The following is a 15,503-nucleotide window of genomic DNA, read 5'->3' on the forward strand; positions in this document are numbered from 1 at the left end:
CCTAAAGACTCCACCAGAAAATTACTAGAGCTAATCAATGAATAAAGTAAAGTTGCAGGATATAAAATCAACACACAGAAACCCTTTGCATTCCTATGCACTAACAATGAGAAAACAGAGAAATTAAGGAAACAATTCCATTCACCATTGCAACGAAAAGAATACAATACTTAGGAATATATCTACCTAAAGAAACTAAAGACCTATATATAGAAAACTATAAAACACTGATGAAAGAAATCAAAGAGGATACAAATAGATGGAGAAATATACCATGTTCATGGATCAGAAGAATCAATATAGTGAAAATTAGTATACTTCCCAAAGCAATCTATAAATTCAATGCAATCTCTATCAAGCTATTTTTCACAGAGCTAGAACAAATAATTTCACAATTTGTATGGAAGTACAAAACACCTTGAATAGCCAAAGCAATCTTGAGAAAGAAGAATGGAACTGGAGGAATCAACCTGCCTGTCTTCAGGCTATACTACAAAACTACAGTCATTAAGACAGTATGGTACTGGCACAAAGACAGAAATATAGATCAATAGAACAAAATAGAAAGCCCAGAGATAAATCCACACACCTATGGACACCTTATCTTTGACAAAGGAGGCAAGAATATACAATGGAGAAAGACAATCTCTTTAACAAGTGGTGGTAGGAAAACTGGTCAACCACTTGTAAAAGAATGAAACTAGAATACTTTTTAATACTACACACAAAAATAAACTCAAAATGGATTAAAGATCTAAACATAAGACAAGAAACTATAAAACTCCTAGAGGAAAACATAGGCAAAACACTTGCTGCTATAAATCACAGCAGGATCTTCTATGACCCACCTCCCAGAATAATGGAAACAAAAGCAAAAATAAGCAAATGGGACCTAATTAAATTAAAAGCTTTTGCACAACGAAGGAAACTATAAGCAAGGTGAAAAGACAGCCTTCAGAATGGGAGAAAATAATAGCAAATGAAGCAACTGACAAAGAATTAATCTCAATAATATACAAGCAACTCCTGCAGCTCAACTCCAGAAAAATGAACGACCCAATCAAAAAATGGGCCAAAGAACTGAACAGACATTTCTCCAAAGAAGACATATAGATGGTTAACAAACACATGAAAAGATGCTCAACATCACTCATTATCAGAGAAATGCAAATCAAAACCACAGTGAGGTACCATCTCACGCTGGTCAGAATGGCTGCTATCCAAAAGTCTACAAACAATAAATGCTGGAGAGGGTGTGGAGAAAAGGGAATCCTCTTACACAGTTGGTGGGAATGCAAACTAGTACAGCCACTATGGAGAACAGTGTGGAGAGTCCTTAAAAAACTGGAAATAGAACTGCCTTATGACCCAGCAGTCCCAGTGCTGGGCATACACACTGAGGAAACCAGAGTTGAAAGAGACACGTGTACCCCAATGTTCACTGCAGCACTGTTTATAATAGCCAGGACATGGAAGCAACCTAGATGTCCATCAGCAGACGAATGGATAAGAAAGCTGTGGTACATATACACAATGGAATATTACTCAGCCATTAAAAAGAATACATCTGAATCAGTTCTAATGAGGTGGATGAAACTGGAGCCTATTATACAGAGTGAAGTAAGCCAGAAAGAAAAACACCAATACAGTATAATAAAGCATATATATGGAATTTAGAAAGATGGTAACAATAACCCTATATGTGAAACAGCAAAAGAGACACAGATGTATAGAATAGTCTTTTGGACTCTGTGGGAGAGGGAGAGGGTGGGATGATTTGAGAGAATAGCATTAAAACATGTATAATATCATATGTGAAACAGATTGCCCGTCGAGATGTGATGCATGAGATAGGGTGCTCAGGGCTGGTGCACTGTCCCAACCCAGAGGGATGGGGTGGGGAGGGAGGTGGGAGGGGGGTGCAGGATGGGGAACGCATGTAAACCCATGGCTGACTCATGTCAGTGTATGGCAAAAACCACTACAATATTGTAAAGTAATTAGCTTCCAATTAAATAATCTTTTTTAAAAAGTTGACAATATTTGACTATGAAAAAAAGAAAAAGGAACAGATTTAAGAAACTTGACTATTTGGTAATATTTGGCATCTCAAGAGCATTTACTCCAGGCTCTTATCTCTAGTGATCTCTCACCTCATTTACTAAGATGGCTCTTATTTTAGCACTGCACTATATTACAGTATCTTCTCCAACATGGATTGCTATAGGCAGTAGAGATTCTAGAAACCATTTGCTAATGTAATCCATTTTAAACAGACTGTGGAATACTTCCTGTGGAATATTTTCTGGGGAATACCAACCCTAGAAAGAGCTGTTGATTAGAAAGAGTGCTTCTCTTTTCTTATATAGTTCAAATAGGAGATCCAGGATTGAATCTCTTTGGAAGGACTAATCCCATGCCCACCCTCCACCCATCACTGTGACTTGAAAGATGAATTTATATAATGACCGGTTAGGTCTCTGTGTGAGATGTGTCCATCTCTGAAACTGAAGGTGGTTCCCCAAAGGAAATCTAAGTGATATTCTCAGAAGAAAGGGGAAATGGAAGTGGACCAAATCAAAAGTTTGTAATACACCAAGGTTGCTGGTGAACTTCATGCATACTGCAGCCAGAGTCTGAGCAGGGAATCAGTCAGTTCAGTCGCTCAGTCATGTCTGATTCTTTGTGACCCCATGGATTGCAGCACGCCAGGCCTCCCTGTCCATCACCAACTCCTGGAGTTTATCCAAACTCATGTCCATTGAGTCAGTGATGCCACCCAGCCATCTCATCCTCTGTCATCTCCTTCTCCTCCTACCCCCAATCTCTCCCAGCATCAGGGTCTTTTCCAGTGAGTCAACTCTTTGCATGAGGTGGCCAAAGTATTAGAGCAGGGAATAGGGTCCTCATACTAACACTCCTTTTCCTCCAGAGCATTGATATAAGACAGCCACAAGCAAGCTGTCAAGAGCTTCCTGATGGTTTTAAACCTGATTCATCAGTTACCTATGCATAATAAGGGCTTTTAAGGGTAACTAAAGACATGTAGCTGCTTAGCTATCTGCCTCCTAGTATTTCCTTCACAAGCAATATGAAACAAGAAAAGTCACTTCTACACAAAACTATACTATATAACTCAAAGGCAGATAATGTCAAATCTTCAAAATAAGTAAAGATGAGGAAAAACAATCACCAAATTCCCATGCATGCTCTCTCACACTTCTCCACACCTCCCTCATTAAAACACTCCGTGGCAGACAAAGGAAGACCAAAATAACTGCAGTGAAGACAGAAAAAGGAAACTAGAGAAGGAGTCTAAGGCTGATGTGGAACTGCCACCACAAAGACTAAATGCATCCTAAATCTGGAAATACTAAAAAGTGTCCAGGCAAATGAGAGCATGAGCTATAGGAAAGGAACTTCAAAGTATACATGATTTTAAAGGGACAGGCATGATTCAAGGGGGCACTCATCAAAATGAATAGATTCTAGGGGAGTTTAAAAAAAAAAAGGCAAAAGGAATCATTAAGGAGAAAAGAGAAGAAAAAAAAAAAGGAAAATTTGGTGCCAGTAAGAAAAATTAGAAGTATAAACAACCATACATGTGAACAAGAGGAAAATTAAGTCCATACAGAGCTACTGTAGAAGGTCAGGAAGTGAAACTCCCTGCATCGCAGATGAGGAAAATTTCCCTCAATAAACATTCATGAAGACATGAAAAGTGAATTTTCCAAGCAAATAGAAAAACTTTTGAGGATACAAACCACTGTGAAACTAATTCAAAATCTAAAGTCAGAAATGGACAAAAATCAGAAGTGAAAGGAGAGTTGTTTAAACTCAGGAAATAAATGAAAGAAAAAGGCAAAAATATCTCAGAAATGAGGAACAAGTTACAGGATACCCAAGAGAGAACAGATTCAGATGAAAATAAGTCATTGATGAAAGGCAGGAAAACAACCAAGAATATGAAAGTGGCATAAAGTAAAAAAAGTCAGAGAAAAGTTAAACAGAATGGAAGATATGCAAAGAAGGAATAATATTCATGTTATTGGAGGCCCTGAGGAAGAAAAAACAGTAAAATAGAATATTTTAAACTACAACCCAAGCACACTTACCAAAAATAGAAAAAAAAATGTATATCTGAATCTATGTTGTAAGGCCTCTGAAGGTACCTGGGGAAAACTGATCAATTTTGATATACTAATAAATTATCAGATATCAAAAACAAAATGTTATTGAAGTCTATAGGCAAAAAGATCAAATAAACAGCAATAGAAACTGGCAACAGACATTTAAAAACTAACACACCAAGCAAGGTAACAGTTGAGCAGCAGGATAAGCGATATTCTAAGGCCATGAGATTTCCTGCCCTGTGATACACACACCCACATCATTGCTGGGACTGTGAAAATGGTGACTTTACTCATGATTAGATGATATATTACAACTGACTAAGAAAAGAAGATTATCCTGGTCTAATCACATGAATCTTTTAAAAACTGGTTTCCCCACATGGTTATGAGGCAGGAGGTCCATGTCCCATCCCGCCACCCCCAAGATAAAGTGATTGGAGATTTGTCTCCTGTGGACCAATATCCCAAGACGAGAATAGCAGGACAGTTGAGAGAAGAGTCTGGGCCCTGACCAGATAGAAAGTAAGAGACCACATATTTCTCATTCTCAGAGTCAGGCAACTTCCCCCACTATACATGCACAGAAAGCTCCTTGGAGGTCTACAGGGGAGTGAGGCTAACTGATGCCAAGCTACCCATAGGCCTTTTTGGTGGAATCCATCTTGGCTAAGGAGATGTGTGCATACACATGGAAGGATTCTGGGATATACCAAATATGGACTCTGAACCAGGTAAATAAAACTGACTAGCCAAAGGAAACCCAGAAGAAATTCAAACTACCATGAAGGTGTGACTCAGTGACTCTCTCTCTCCTCCTAATAAATATTTGCTTCACTACTTTCCATCTTTGTGTGAATTCTTTTTCTGCAAAGCTGAAGGGCCAGGGCCTGGTCACTGACCACTGAAAGGTCTAGTGGCTATGATTTAGTGCTCTCACTGCCACAACCTGACCACAATCTCTGGCTAGAAATCAAAGTCCAGCTTCAAGCTACTGTAGGCTGAGGCCGCCCGAGATGAGATCAGTTACAGAAGGGAAAGTCAGAGATTTGAAGCACAAGATTTCATATGCCCTTGTTGGCTTGAAGATGGAGTAGGCACATGGCAAAATATACTTGTGGCTTCTAAGAGCTGAGAGCAGTCCCCGGCTGAAAGCCAGAGAGGAAACATTGACCTCAGTCCTAAAAGTGCAAAACAGTAAAACAAACAAACATGCCCAAACTCTGGATTCTGCCAACAACCAGGTTGAGCTTCAAGGAAAATTCTTCCCCAGACCTCCATAGAGGAACACAGCCCTGCTGACACCTTGATTTCAGCCTGTGAAACCCAGAATGAGACTCTAGCCTCAGAGAAACTATGAGATAATAAGTGTCTTTATTATTTTAATGGTTTATCATAGCAGCAATAAAAGTACAAGTAGCATTTAAAAAAAAAAAAAACTCTGAGAATGTGTATAAGAAAAAATAAAACTTAAAGAATATATGTGAACCAAGGATTTTATACCCAGCTACATTGTCCTTTAAATATCAAGACTAAGAAAATTAATTATAAAAATATAAAAATATAGAGAACCTGTACCCAGCAGCCCTTCTTAAGGAATTTGTAAGAGCAGAGGTCAGCAAACTTTTCTATAAAAGGCCTGATAGTAAATATGATTTTTAAGAGTCATCTATGGTTTCTGTCACATCTTATTCTTTTTCTGTGTGTGTGTACATGTTTTTAAAAATATAGAGTAAAATTCTTAGTTCATAAGCCATACAAAAATGGGTTGTGGGTCAGATTTGGCCTACGGGCTTTATCTGAACAATCTCTGTATTAAACAATTAGCCTCATCCAACCAAGTGATAACTGGGAAATTTTCAGGCAAAAGCCTGATTGGGGTGAGTATTTAAAAACATAAGTATATATAGCAACATATGAAGCAAAAGACAGAATAAGAATGAAAAACTGATGTACAAATGTTACATATTATGACAAAGCAGAAATGCAACTACAAAAATGGTAAAAGGAAGAAGAAAATATAAAAAAAGATTAGTACTATTGCTATGTAGGCCATAGTGAAGTGAAAGTGAAAGTGAAGCCGCTCAGTCGTGTCCCACTCTTTGCCACCCATGGACTGTAGCCCACCAAGCTCCTCTGTCCATGGGATCCTCCAGGCAAGAATACTGGAGTAGGTTGCCATTTCCTTCTCCAGGGGATCTTCCTGACCCAGGGATTGAACCCAGGTCTCCCACATTGCAGGCAGATGCTTTAACCTCTGCACCACCAAGGAAGCCCTTAAATACAAGAATATCTCAGGATTTCTTTCAGAAAACCTCCTATAGAGACACAGAACTTCAGATCCAAGTACTAACATCAAAGATTCCAAGGGAGGAAAAGAAGCCAGGTTGAAAGAAGAAGGGGGAGGAGGCAGGAGAGGGGGGCCGAAAGGGGTGGCCTTACAGACATCTCCTGCCACCTACGGATACTTAGGTGCTGGGAGCCAGCATGGGAGATCCCACCCATGACAAGATCGTGCGGAAGAGACCTGACAGGCAAGGCGGATCAGGACTCGAGGGACTCCCTGGACCTGCTTGAGCATCTACCCCAAACCAAAATCTGTCTACTGTATACTATATTATGTCTTTCACCAACTCTTCTGACATTAACAGGCCACCATTCCGACCACCTTTCTCTGGAGAAAATCAACTTAGGACTCTAGTTGATAAGTCTCCTGGGCATGAAAGGAGCATTTGAATTCAACCCCCACTGTTAGCATTCTAGCTTGCTTGGCAGGTGTATCCAGACTCTTGCAACTACGCATATGATTGTTCACAAACCATGACACGGGAAGCCTAAGCATTGTAAAAATATAGAGCCCTTTGAGGGGTGAAAAAGTTTTATTAAAATAATACTGGTGAAGTGTTTCATTGCAATGCTTGCTGCCAAGTTCCCATATCCCTTATCCATTGTGTGCCAGGGAGTGCATTAGTTAATATAGTTGGAATGTAAGAAAAACAAGTAGTAGCCTTGGTATTAACCACATCAGACCTTTGAGCTAATAAGTTCTTTTTTGTAACCCACTGTACTTTTGCTTCATGAGAATGTAACTGTCTTTAGTACTTTCTGAGGCTGACACAGATTAGAGGTATAAAGAAAAAACACTTCAAGGGAAAATAAGTTTTCTGGTTGATCAACCTTTATCAAAAAAGGGTCATAAAATGTCAACAGGCCTCCAAGGCCAGAAGATAATGTACACAACATAAGACCCTTGTTTATGGGAAAGGTATGCAGAAAAAATCCTGGTTTCGATAAGGGCAAAACTGATGGAATGTTGAGCTGACTCTGCATGACTCTGCATCTTTCACTTTGCTCTATGTACAACTCAGGGTATAAAAGCCCCCTTTGAAAATAAAGTTACGGGCCTGGCTCACCAAAGCTTGGTCTCCCCGTGTCATTCTTTTGTTCGCCAATGCTGTTCATCCTGAGGGTATCCCCTGGATCCTGCTGAGGCTAGACCCCAGCACCCAGGCATTATGGAACTTTTCCCTGGGCCTCCAGAGAAGGGAGGACTGGAACTCAGCCCTACCAGAAATCAGACCAGACCAGAATCAGAATTCGAGTTCTCTGCCAAGAGGAGGTGATCGGTCTCCAATCCTTAGCTCAGGCTGAGGGCCCTTCGACCAGATTCCTGTGTCCAGGACCGGGGGACTAGAAAAACAGGGAAGGATAGGAAAGGTTAAGGAGAGGAAAGAGAGAGAGAAAGGGAGAGAGGTCAATAAAGTCTCTTGTTCCTTACCAATCGGGGCACTCTGGCCAGTTGTCCACATCAGGAGGAGACCACGGACAAAAGGGTCCCAGTTGCGGCCACTGGGTCTGGTCCATTGGCAGGCAAGCTGGCCCCTGAGTACCCCGAGTGGTCAGGATGTCAGTCTCAGCAAAGAAGAATCCCACCAGAGTTGCCATTTGTTGCAGGAAGGCTGACCCCTTTCCAGGCGCCGAAACCGGGTTCTTGTCTAATGCTCAGAAATGAATTGTCGAAGGAGACACATGTGCTGACAAAGCAAGAGACTTTATTGGGAAAGGGCACCCGGGTGGAGTACTCCAAGGCACTGTCAAAAGATGGAGGAGTGGATGGTTCCCCAGTGGCTGGGATGATCCTCTCACTCATTAGCATATGAATTCACCCCCCTTGCAAAACCTAGCCAGACATTCAGTTCAGTTCAGTCCAGTCACTCAGTCGTGTCCGACTCTTTGCGACCCCATGAATCGCAGAATGCCAGGCCTTAGGAGGGCATTAAAGGAAAAACAAAAGCATGATAAACCAGATAGCCAAAGGTTAAATAAAGAAACCAGAGTAAGAGTTTTTTAAAAAGTATAAATAAGGGAAGCAGTTTAAGACAATGATGTAGGAAGATTCTGAACTCACTTCTTCCCACAGACCCACAGAACATATAGCTAAATATGGATCAGTCAGTCAGTTCAGTTGCTCAGTCATGTCTGACTCTTTGCAACCCAAATGAATCGCAGTACGCCAGGACTCCCTGTCTATCACCATCTCCCAGAGTTCACTCAAACTCACGTCCATCAAGTTGGTGATGCCATCCAGCCATCTCATCCTCTGTCGTCCCCTTTTCCTCCTGCCCCCAATCCCTCCCAGCATCAGAGTGTTTTCCAATGAGTCAACTCTTCACATTAGGTGGCCAAAGTACTAGAGTTTCAGCTTTAGCATCATTCCTTCCAAAGAACACCCAGGGCTGATCCCCTTTAGAATGGACTGGTTGGATCTCTTTGCAGTCCAAGGGACTTTCAAGAGTCTTCTCCAACAACACAGTTCAAAAGTATCAATTCTTCAGTGCTCAGCCTTCTTCACAGTCCAACTCTCGCATCCATACATGACCACTGGAAAAACCATAGCTTTGACTAGATGGACCTTTGTTGGCAAAGTAATGTCTCTGTTTTCAATATGCTATCTAGGTTGGTCATAACTTTTCTTCCAAGGAGTAAGCATCTTTTAATTTCATGGCTGCAGTCACCATCTGCAGTGATTTTGGAGCCCCAAAAAATAAAGTCTGCCACTGTTTCCACTGTTTCCCCATCTATTTGCCATGAAGTGATAGGACCAGATGCCATGATCTTCGTTTTCTGAATGTTGAGCTTTAAGCCAACTTTTTCACTCTCCTCTTTCACTTTCATCAAGAGGCTTTTTAGTTCATCTTTACTTTCTGTCATAAGGGTGTCATCTGCATATCTGAGGTTATTGATATTTCTCCCGGGAATCTTGATTCCAGCTTGTGCTTCTTCCAGCCCAGGGTTTCACATGATGTACTCTGCATAGAAGTTAAATAAGCAGGGTGACAATATACAGCCTTGACACACTCCTTTTCCTATTTGGAACTAGTCTGTTGTTCCATGTCCAGTTCTAACTGTTGCTTCCTGACCTGCATATAGGTTTCTCAAGAGGCAGGTCAGATGGTCTGGTATTCCGATCTCTTTCAGAATTTCCCACACTTTATTGTGATCCACACAGTCAAAGGCTTTGGCATAGTCAATAAAGCAGAAATAGATGTTTTCTGGAACTCTCTTGCGTTTTCCATGATCCAGCGCATGTTGGCAATTTGATCTCTGATTCCTCTGCCTTTTCTAAAACCAGCTTGAACATCTGGAATTTCACGGTTCACCTATTGCTGAAGCCTGGCTTGGAGAATTTTGAGCATTACTTTACTAGCGTGTGAGATGAGTGCAATCGTGTGGTAGTTTGAGCATTCTTTGGCATTGCCTTTGTTTGGGATTGGAATGAAAACTGACCTTTTCCAGTCCTGTGGCCACTGCTGAGTTTTCCAAACGTGGTGCCATATTGAGTGCAGCACTTTCATAGCATCATCTTTCTTTTTTTTTTTTTTTTAATGTATAAAACTTTAATAAGAAAAACAAATGACAAAATAATCATTTAATTTTTTGTCCAAATACTTAAGCATTTTCACATACTTATTAATAAAACATACATAACTCAAAATGCTAAATAATTCTAGTTTTTGACAAAATTCTCTAAAGAACATATTGGTAAAAACTCAAAAGTTGTCTAATAAGGTGTGCAGGATCTTGTTTATTTACTATTTATCATAGACATTAAAATGATTATGTTTAAAGCCAATTTAAACATTTATAGAATGCTATTTAGGCCGGATATTTATCTAACTAAATGAAAATATCAGAGAAATTGATATTTATAGCACCAGGTTATAAAGAAGCTTTATTTAAACTATCTCTGTCAAAGTTTTAACACCAGAACCAAAGTCAAATGTACCTAAATGAAACATAAGCTATTCTTGGTAGCAGTATAAACTCTGTCCTATGGGTATTACATTTTCAAGTTTTTTCCTTTATATGAAACTACTTAAAAGGAAATTTTGAGTATATCTCATAGATTACTTTGTACATTTATCATTCTATAAGCAAATGTGTAAGTAATTAACATATTAAGGTCATAAATCATTACGCCTTATGTCAAAGGCCTCTTATTCACTGATTTAGAAACTTCACTTTTAGGAGTGTCAGAGTTGAAGTCAGCCCACACATATACAGCAGGTTAACAGCAATATATTTTTCCTCTAATCAGGCTTCGGAATAGGGTTTGGAGGTAGGAGGATTGAAAGCACTAGGGTTCCAAAAAATTTATGTTTTTTATTAAAGGAAAAAGATTCTTAAAGAATACAATGATGGTAATGCTCTTATAGCACAAATCCTCATATTGAATGACTGTGCTACAGAAAAAATACTGTAATGCTTTAAACAGAGTTTTGACCAACTTTCAAACAACATGCAGTGATTAGAGTGTTAAACTGTCATCTCATCAAGCTCTGCAAACACTCTCAGTCTTCACTGTCCGAACAGATCAGTTTTAGCTTCTTCATAGTCCTCCATCTGTCTTTCAACATGACGCTTGTTCGGTTGTTGAATTCATAATGTGATAGTATTTTTGACCAATTTCCCTCTCCGTATTTCCTCACACCAGATCTCAGATTCTTGTCTTCTTCCCAAAGCCATGCCTGTTTTTTCCTAGACCGATGCTTTTCAGGAGTTACAGGCTGACTTTTTAAAATACGTATTCTCTTACTTTCAGTGGCTCGTCTACTGTTCTTTTTCTTTCTTCCACTTTGAGAAGTTTCCACTCTTTCCTCTTTCTTATTAAAATCTTGTTGTTGGTTTCCACGTTTCAACTTAGATAAGAAGAGATTTTTGTGAGACCTTTGTCCTGTATCCAAATTAGTTTCAGTTGCCAATTCAACATCTTTGCCATTAGGTTTATCTTCAGAATATGTTGTTCTTGCTCTTTTAGTTTCCACTACTTTTGTTGCTGCCTTCATTAGAAACGTTGATGATTTTTCATTTAGCACACAGTTCACATAACTCTTAATTTTCTCCATCATGTGGTTGTAGCTGAAGTGTTGAAAAAAGGAATGGAATGTATCTTTCTGAGAGATTATCATAAGCAATTTCCTTTTAAAAGGCATGTAAGAATTTGGGTCACCAAATACTCTTTCAAAGACTTCTTCTGCTTCCTTAAAATTGCCATTTTCCATGCAAACAGCTATAGCCTGAATTTTAATTAAATTCTCTATTTCTTCATGAAGCTTGTCATGTTCCTTTTCAATTGAAGCCCAAATCATTAGGGCTGATTCCAAGGGTGTAATTCGTTCATCACTTTCAAACTGTGCATCAAGGGTTTTTCCAGCTTCAATTCTTGTCAAAAATTGACATACGTATATAGTTCTCAGTTGGTAAGCTGTTAGACTGGACAGTCCATGAATAATAGCCTCGGCGCTGTCGCGGGTGCGATGGAAGTCGTCGGAGCGGCCGTCACGGAAAGCCCGGCAAAGCGAAAGGCAGAGGAAATCGAGCATCCAGCCTGCAGCTACCGCCTCTGCCTCAGCCACCAGGCCCGCGTCCTCCTCCTCCTCAGGGGCCCCCAGCTGTACCTGGCACTCGAGCAGTTCTTGGCATTCAAACTGCTCCTCATCATCTGTCACCGTGTCCGCCACCCGCTTCTCCGAGGAACCTGCATCCTCCCCGTCCGCACGCCCTCGCGGGCTCTGAGCCGCAGAGGCGGTATCTTCCGCCATGTTAAACACCTCGCGCAGCTTCTCCATAGCATCATCTTTCAAGATTTGAAATAGCTCAATTGGAATTCCATCACCTCCACTAGTTTTGTTCGTAGTGATGCTTTCTAAAGCCCACTTGACTTCACACTCCAGGATGTCTGGCTCTAGGTGAGTGTTCATACCATCGTGATTATCTTGGTCATGAAGACCTTTTTTGTACAGTTCTTCTGTGTATTCTGATCACCTCTTCTTAATATCTTCTGCTTCTGTTAGGTCCAGACCATTTCTGTCCTTTATCGAGCCCATCTTTGATGAAATATTTCATTGGTATCTCTACTTTTCTTGAAGAGATCTCTAGTCTTTCCCATTCTGTTGTTTTCCTCTATTTCTTTGCATTGATCGCTGAGGAAGGCTTTCTTATCTCTTCTTGCTATTCTTTGGAACTCTGCATTCAGCTGCTTATATCTTTCCTTTTCACCTTTGCTTTTCACTTCTCTTCTTTGCACAGCTATTTGTAAGGCCTCCCCAGACAACCATTTTGACAGCTGACAGAATGTGGTCCACTGGAAAAGGGAATGGCAAACCACTTCAGTATTCTTGCCTTGACAAGCCCATGAACAGTATGAAAAGGCAAAATGATAGGATACTGAAAGAGGAACTCCCCAGGTCAGTAGGTGCCCAATACACTACTGGAGGTCAGTGGAGAAATAACTCCACAAAGAATGAAGGGATGGACCCAAAGTAAAAACAATACCCAGTTGTGGATATGACTGGTGATAGAAGCAAGGTCTGATGCTGTAAAGAGCAATACTGCATAGGAACCTGGAATGTCAGGTCCATGAATCAAGGCAAATTGGAAGTGGTCAAACAGGAGATGGCAAGAGTGAACATCGACATTCTAGGAATCAGTGAACCAAAATGGACTGGAATGGGTGAATTTAACTCAGATGACCATTATATCTACTACTGCGGGCAGGAATCCCTCAGAAGAAAGGGAGTAGCCATCATGGTCAACAAAAGAATCTGAAATGCAGTACTTGGATGCAATCTCAAAATGACATAATGATCTCTGTTCGTTTCCAAGGCAAACCATCACAGTAATCCAAGTCTGTGCCCCAACCAGTAACACTGAAGAAACTGAAGTTGAATGGTTCTATGAAGACTTACAAGACCTTTCAGAACTAACACCCCAAAAAGATGTCCTTTTCATTATAGGGGACTGGAATGCAAAAGTAGAAAGTCAAGAAACACCTGGAGTAACAGGCAAATTTGGCCTTGGAATATGGAATGAAGCAGGGCAAAGGCTAGTAGAATTTTGCCAAGAGAACGCACTCGTCATAGCAAACACCCTCTTCCAACAACACAAGAGAAAACTCTACACATGGACATCACCAGATGGTCAACACCGAAATCAGATTGATTCTATTCTTTGCAGCCAAAGATGGAGAAGCTCTATACAGTCAGCAAAGAGCGGGAGCTGACTGTGGCTCGGATCATGAGCTCCTTATTGCCAAATTCAGACTTAAATTGAAGAAAGCAGGGAAAACCACTAGACCATTCAGGTATGACCTAAATCAAATCCCTTATGATTATACAGTGGAAGTGAGAAATAGATTTAAGGGACTAGATCTGATAGATAGAGTGCCTGATAAACTTTTGACTGAAGTTCATGACATTGTACATGAGACAGGGATCAAGACAATCCCCATGGAAAAGAAATGCAAATATGGGATAATTTCCTCTGAAAAAGATCTTGAAAACTAGCTGAGAATCTCCTTCATATGCAGAAAATGAGGAAAAGGCCACAGCAAAGCAGTAAGAGAGTCTGAGACCCAATTTCACCATAAACCCCATCCCTGCTTCCTGATGCTTCCTGATACTTTGGCCACCTGATGTGAAGAACTGACTCATTTGAAAAGACCCTGATTCTGGGAAAAATTGAAGACCAGAGGAGAAGAGGATGACAGAGGAAGAATTGGTTGAATGGCATCACCAACTCAATGACATGAGTTTGAGTAAGCTCCAGGAGTTGGTGATGGACAGGAAAGCCTGGCATGGGGCAGTCCATGGGGTCACAAAGAGTCGGACATGACTGAGCAACTGAACTGAACTGAACTGCTTCCTGAGGAGCAAAGGGTTTGTAGCCCAAAAAGGAATCCCAACTTTTAAGACTTGCACATGAAAGATGATCCTCCAAGACTCCTGACTTTGAGATCCAACAGGGCTCATGTCCATGAGACCCGAAGAGCTGCAGCAATCTGAGAAATGGCCCAGAACTCATTTGTCATGGAGCCCAGCCCAGAAATAGCCATTTGAAAAGCACCCAGACTTCATGGGAAAGGAATCCCATTGCTAATCTTAGAGCATTCACCAGAGAGATGAGACATGCTGAAATACTCTCCAGGGATGGAGGGTGGTGGGAGCCCTTTTCACATTCCTCTTCTGCCTTGCTAAACCCAGTGAGTGCCTTTTTCCTCACCCCTCAGCAAGTACCATCGCTACCCTCCAACCTTGCTAAACCTAGTGGTGTCATCTTTTTTTCTCTACCCTGGATCTTTCCTCTTCTTATTAGGTGCCATCTTTGTGCCTTCTCTCTCTCTCTGCTGTGCTCCAGAGTGTCAGTATCTCCCAGAGGGGAGATTTTATATGCATCTGATAGCTGGTTTTAGGCACTGATGCCCATTGGATGCCCTTTGGAACATCACTTGGCTTTGGAAGCCTAGGAGCTTGCATTCCTGGGTCCCAGAGGGCTATAACAGTCAGAGACAGCTTTTATAATCAGAGGGCACTGCAACTTAAACATATTCATGGTCTTTCTGAAAAAGAGGCCTATATTGCTTGTGCAGGAGCTCTGGTCTGAGCAGCAGGCTTCTGGTCTGGTACACTTCTAGGATGTACTCTTGAGGAAGGGAGCTGGTGGGCACAGTTTTGTGTCTCCCTGTGCCTCACTCCAGTTTGCTGATTATCTTCCAGAAAGCAGCTTATATACTTGTCTGTGCCCTAAGTTTTTCAGCTGCCACCAGGGAACACCTCTGCATTGCCTGGCTCAGGCGGCCAAGGTGGCTTACACTCATGGGTCCTACAGAACTACAACCAGGAGAAAAACAGCTATACTTAGAGCACAGCAAGAGGTAACAGACCCAGGAGCTCAGTCTTCCTGTGAAAGAGGCCTAAAAGCTTACCATCACTGACAGCAAGCTTTGGGGGAGTCTGGGTGGGGGAGTTGGTGGCAAAGCTTCTCATTAAAACCACACCAACAGCTGATTGTGAACCTTTCCAGAGACTGCAGAGG

The 15,503-nt window shown here is 41.1% G+C and overlaps 1 protein-coding gene across 1 annotated transcript; it reads right to left on the reverse strand.

Annotated features, from left to right (window-relative positions):
* Nucleotides 1–10,329: 10,329 nt before the first annotated feature.
* LOC114112248 (telomeric repeat-binding factor 1-like) lies at nucleotides 10,330–12,406 on the reverse strand. The gene has a single exon (XM_042244023.2). The coding sequence runs from the start codon at nucleotides 12,389–12,391 to the stop codon at nucleotides 10,982–10,984; it is 1,410 nt and encodes a 469-aa protein (XP_042099957.2). The 5' UTR covers nucleotides 12,392–12,406; the 3' UTR covers nucleotides 10,330–10,981.
* Nucleotides 12,407–15,503: the final 3,097 nt, after the last annotated feature.

Source organism: Ovis aries, chromosome 2 (genome assembly GCF_016772045.2).
Source record: "Ovis aries strain OAR_USU_Benz2616 breed Rambouillet chromosome 2, ARS-UI_Ramb_v3.0, whole genome shotgun sequence".
In the NCBI taxonomy this organism is placed as follows: Eukaryota; Metazoa; Chordata; class Mammalia; order Artiodactyla; family Bovidae; genus Ovis; species Ovis aries.

Bases quoted from the DNA above. Each gene is read 5' to 3' on its own strand.
- LOC114112248 (XM_042244023.2), bottom strand. From the start codon at position 12,391: ATGAACACTCACCTAGAGCCAGACATCCTGGAGTGTGAAGTCAAGTGG.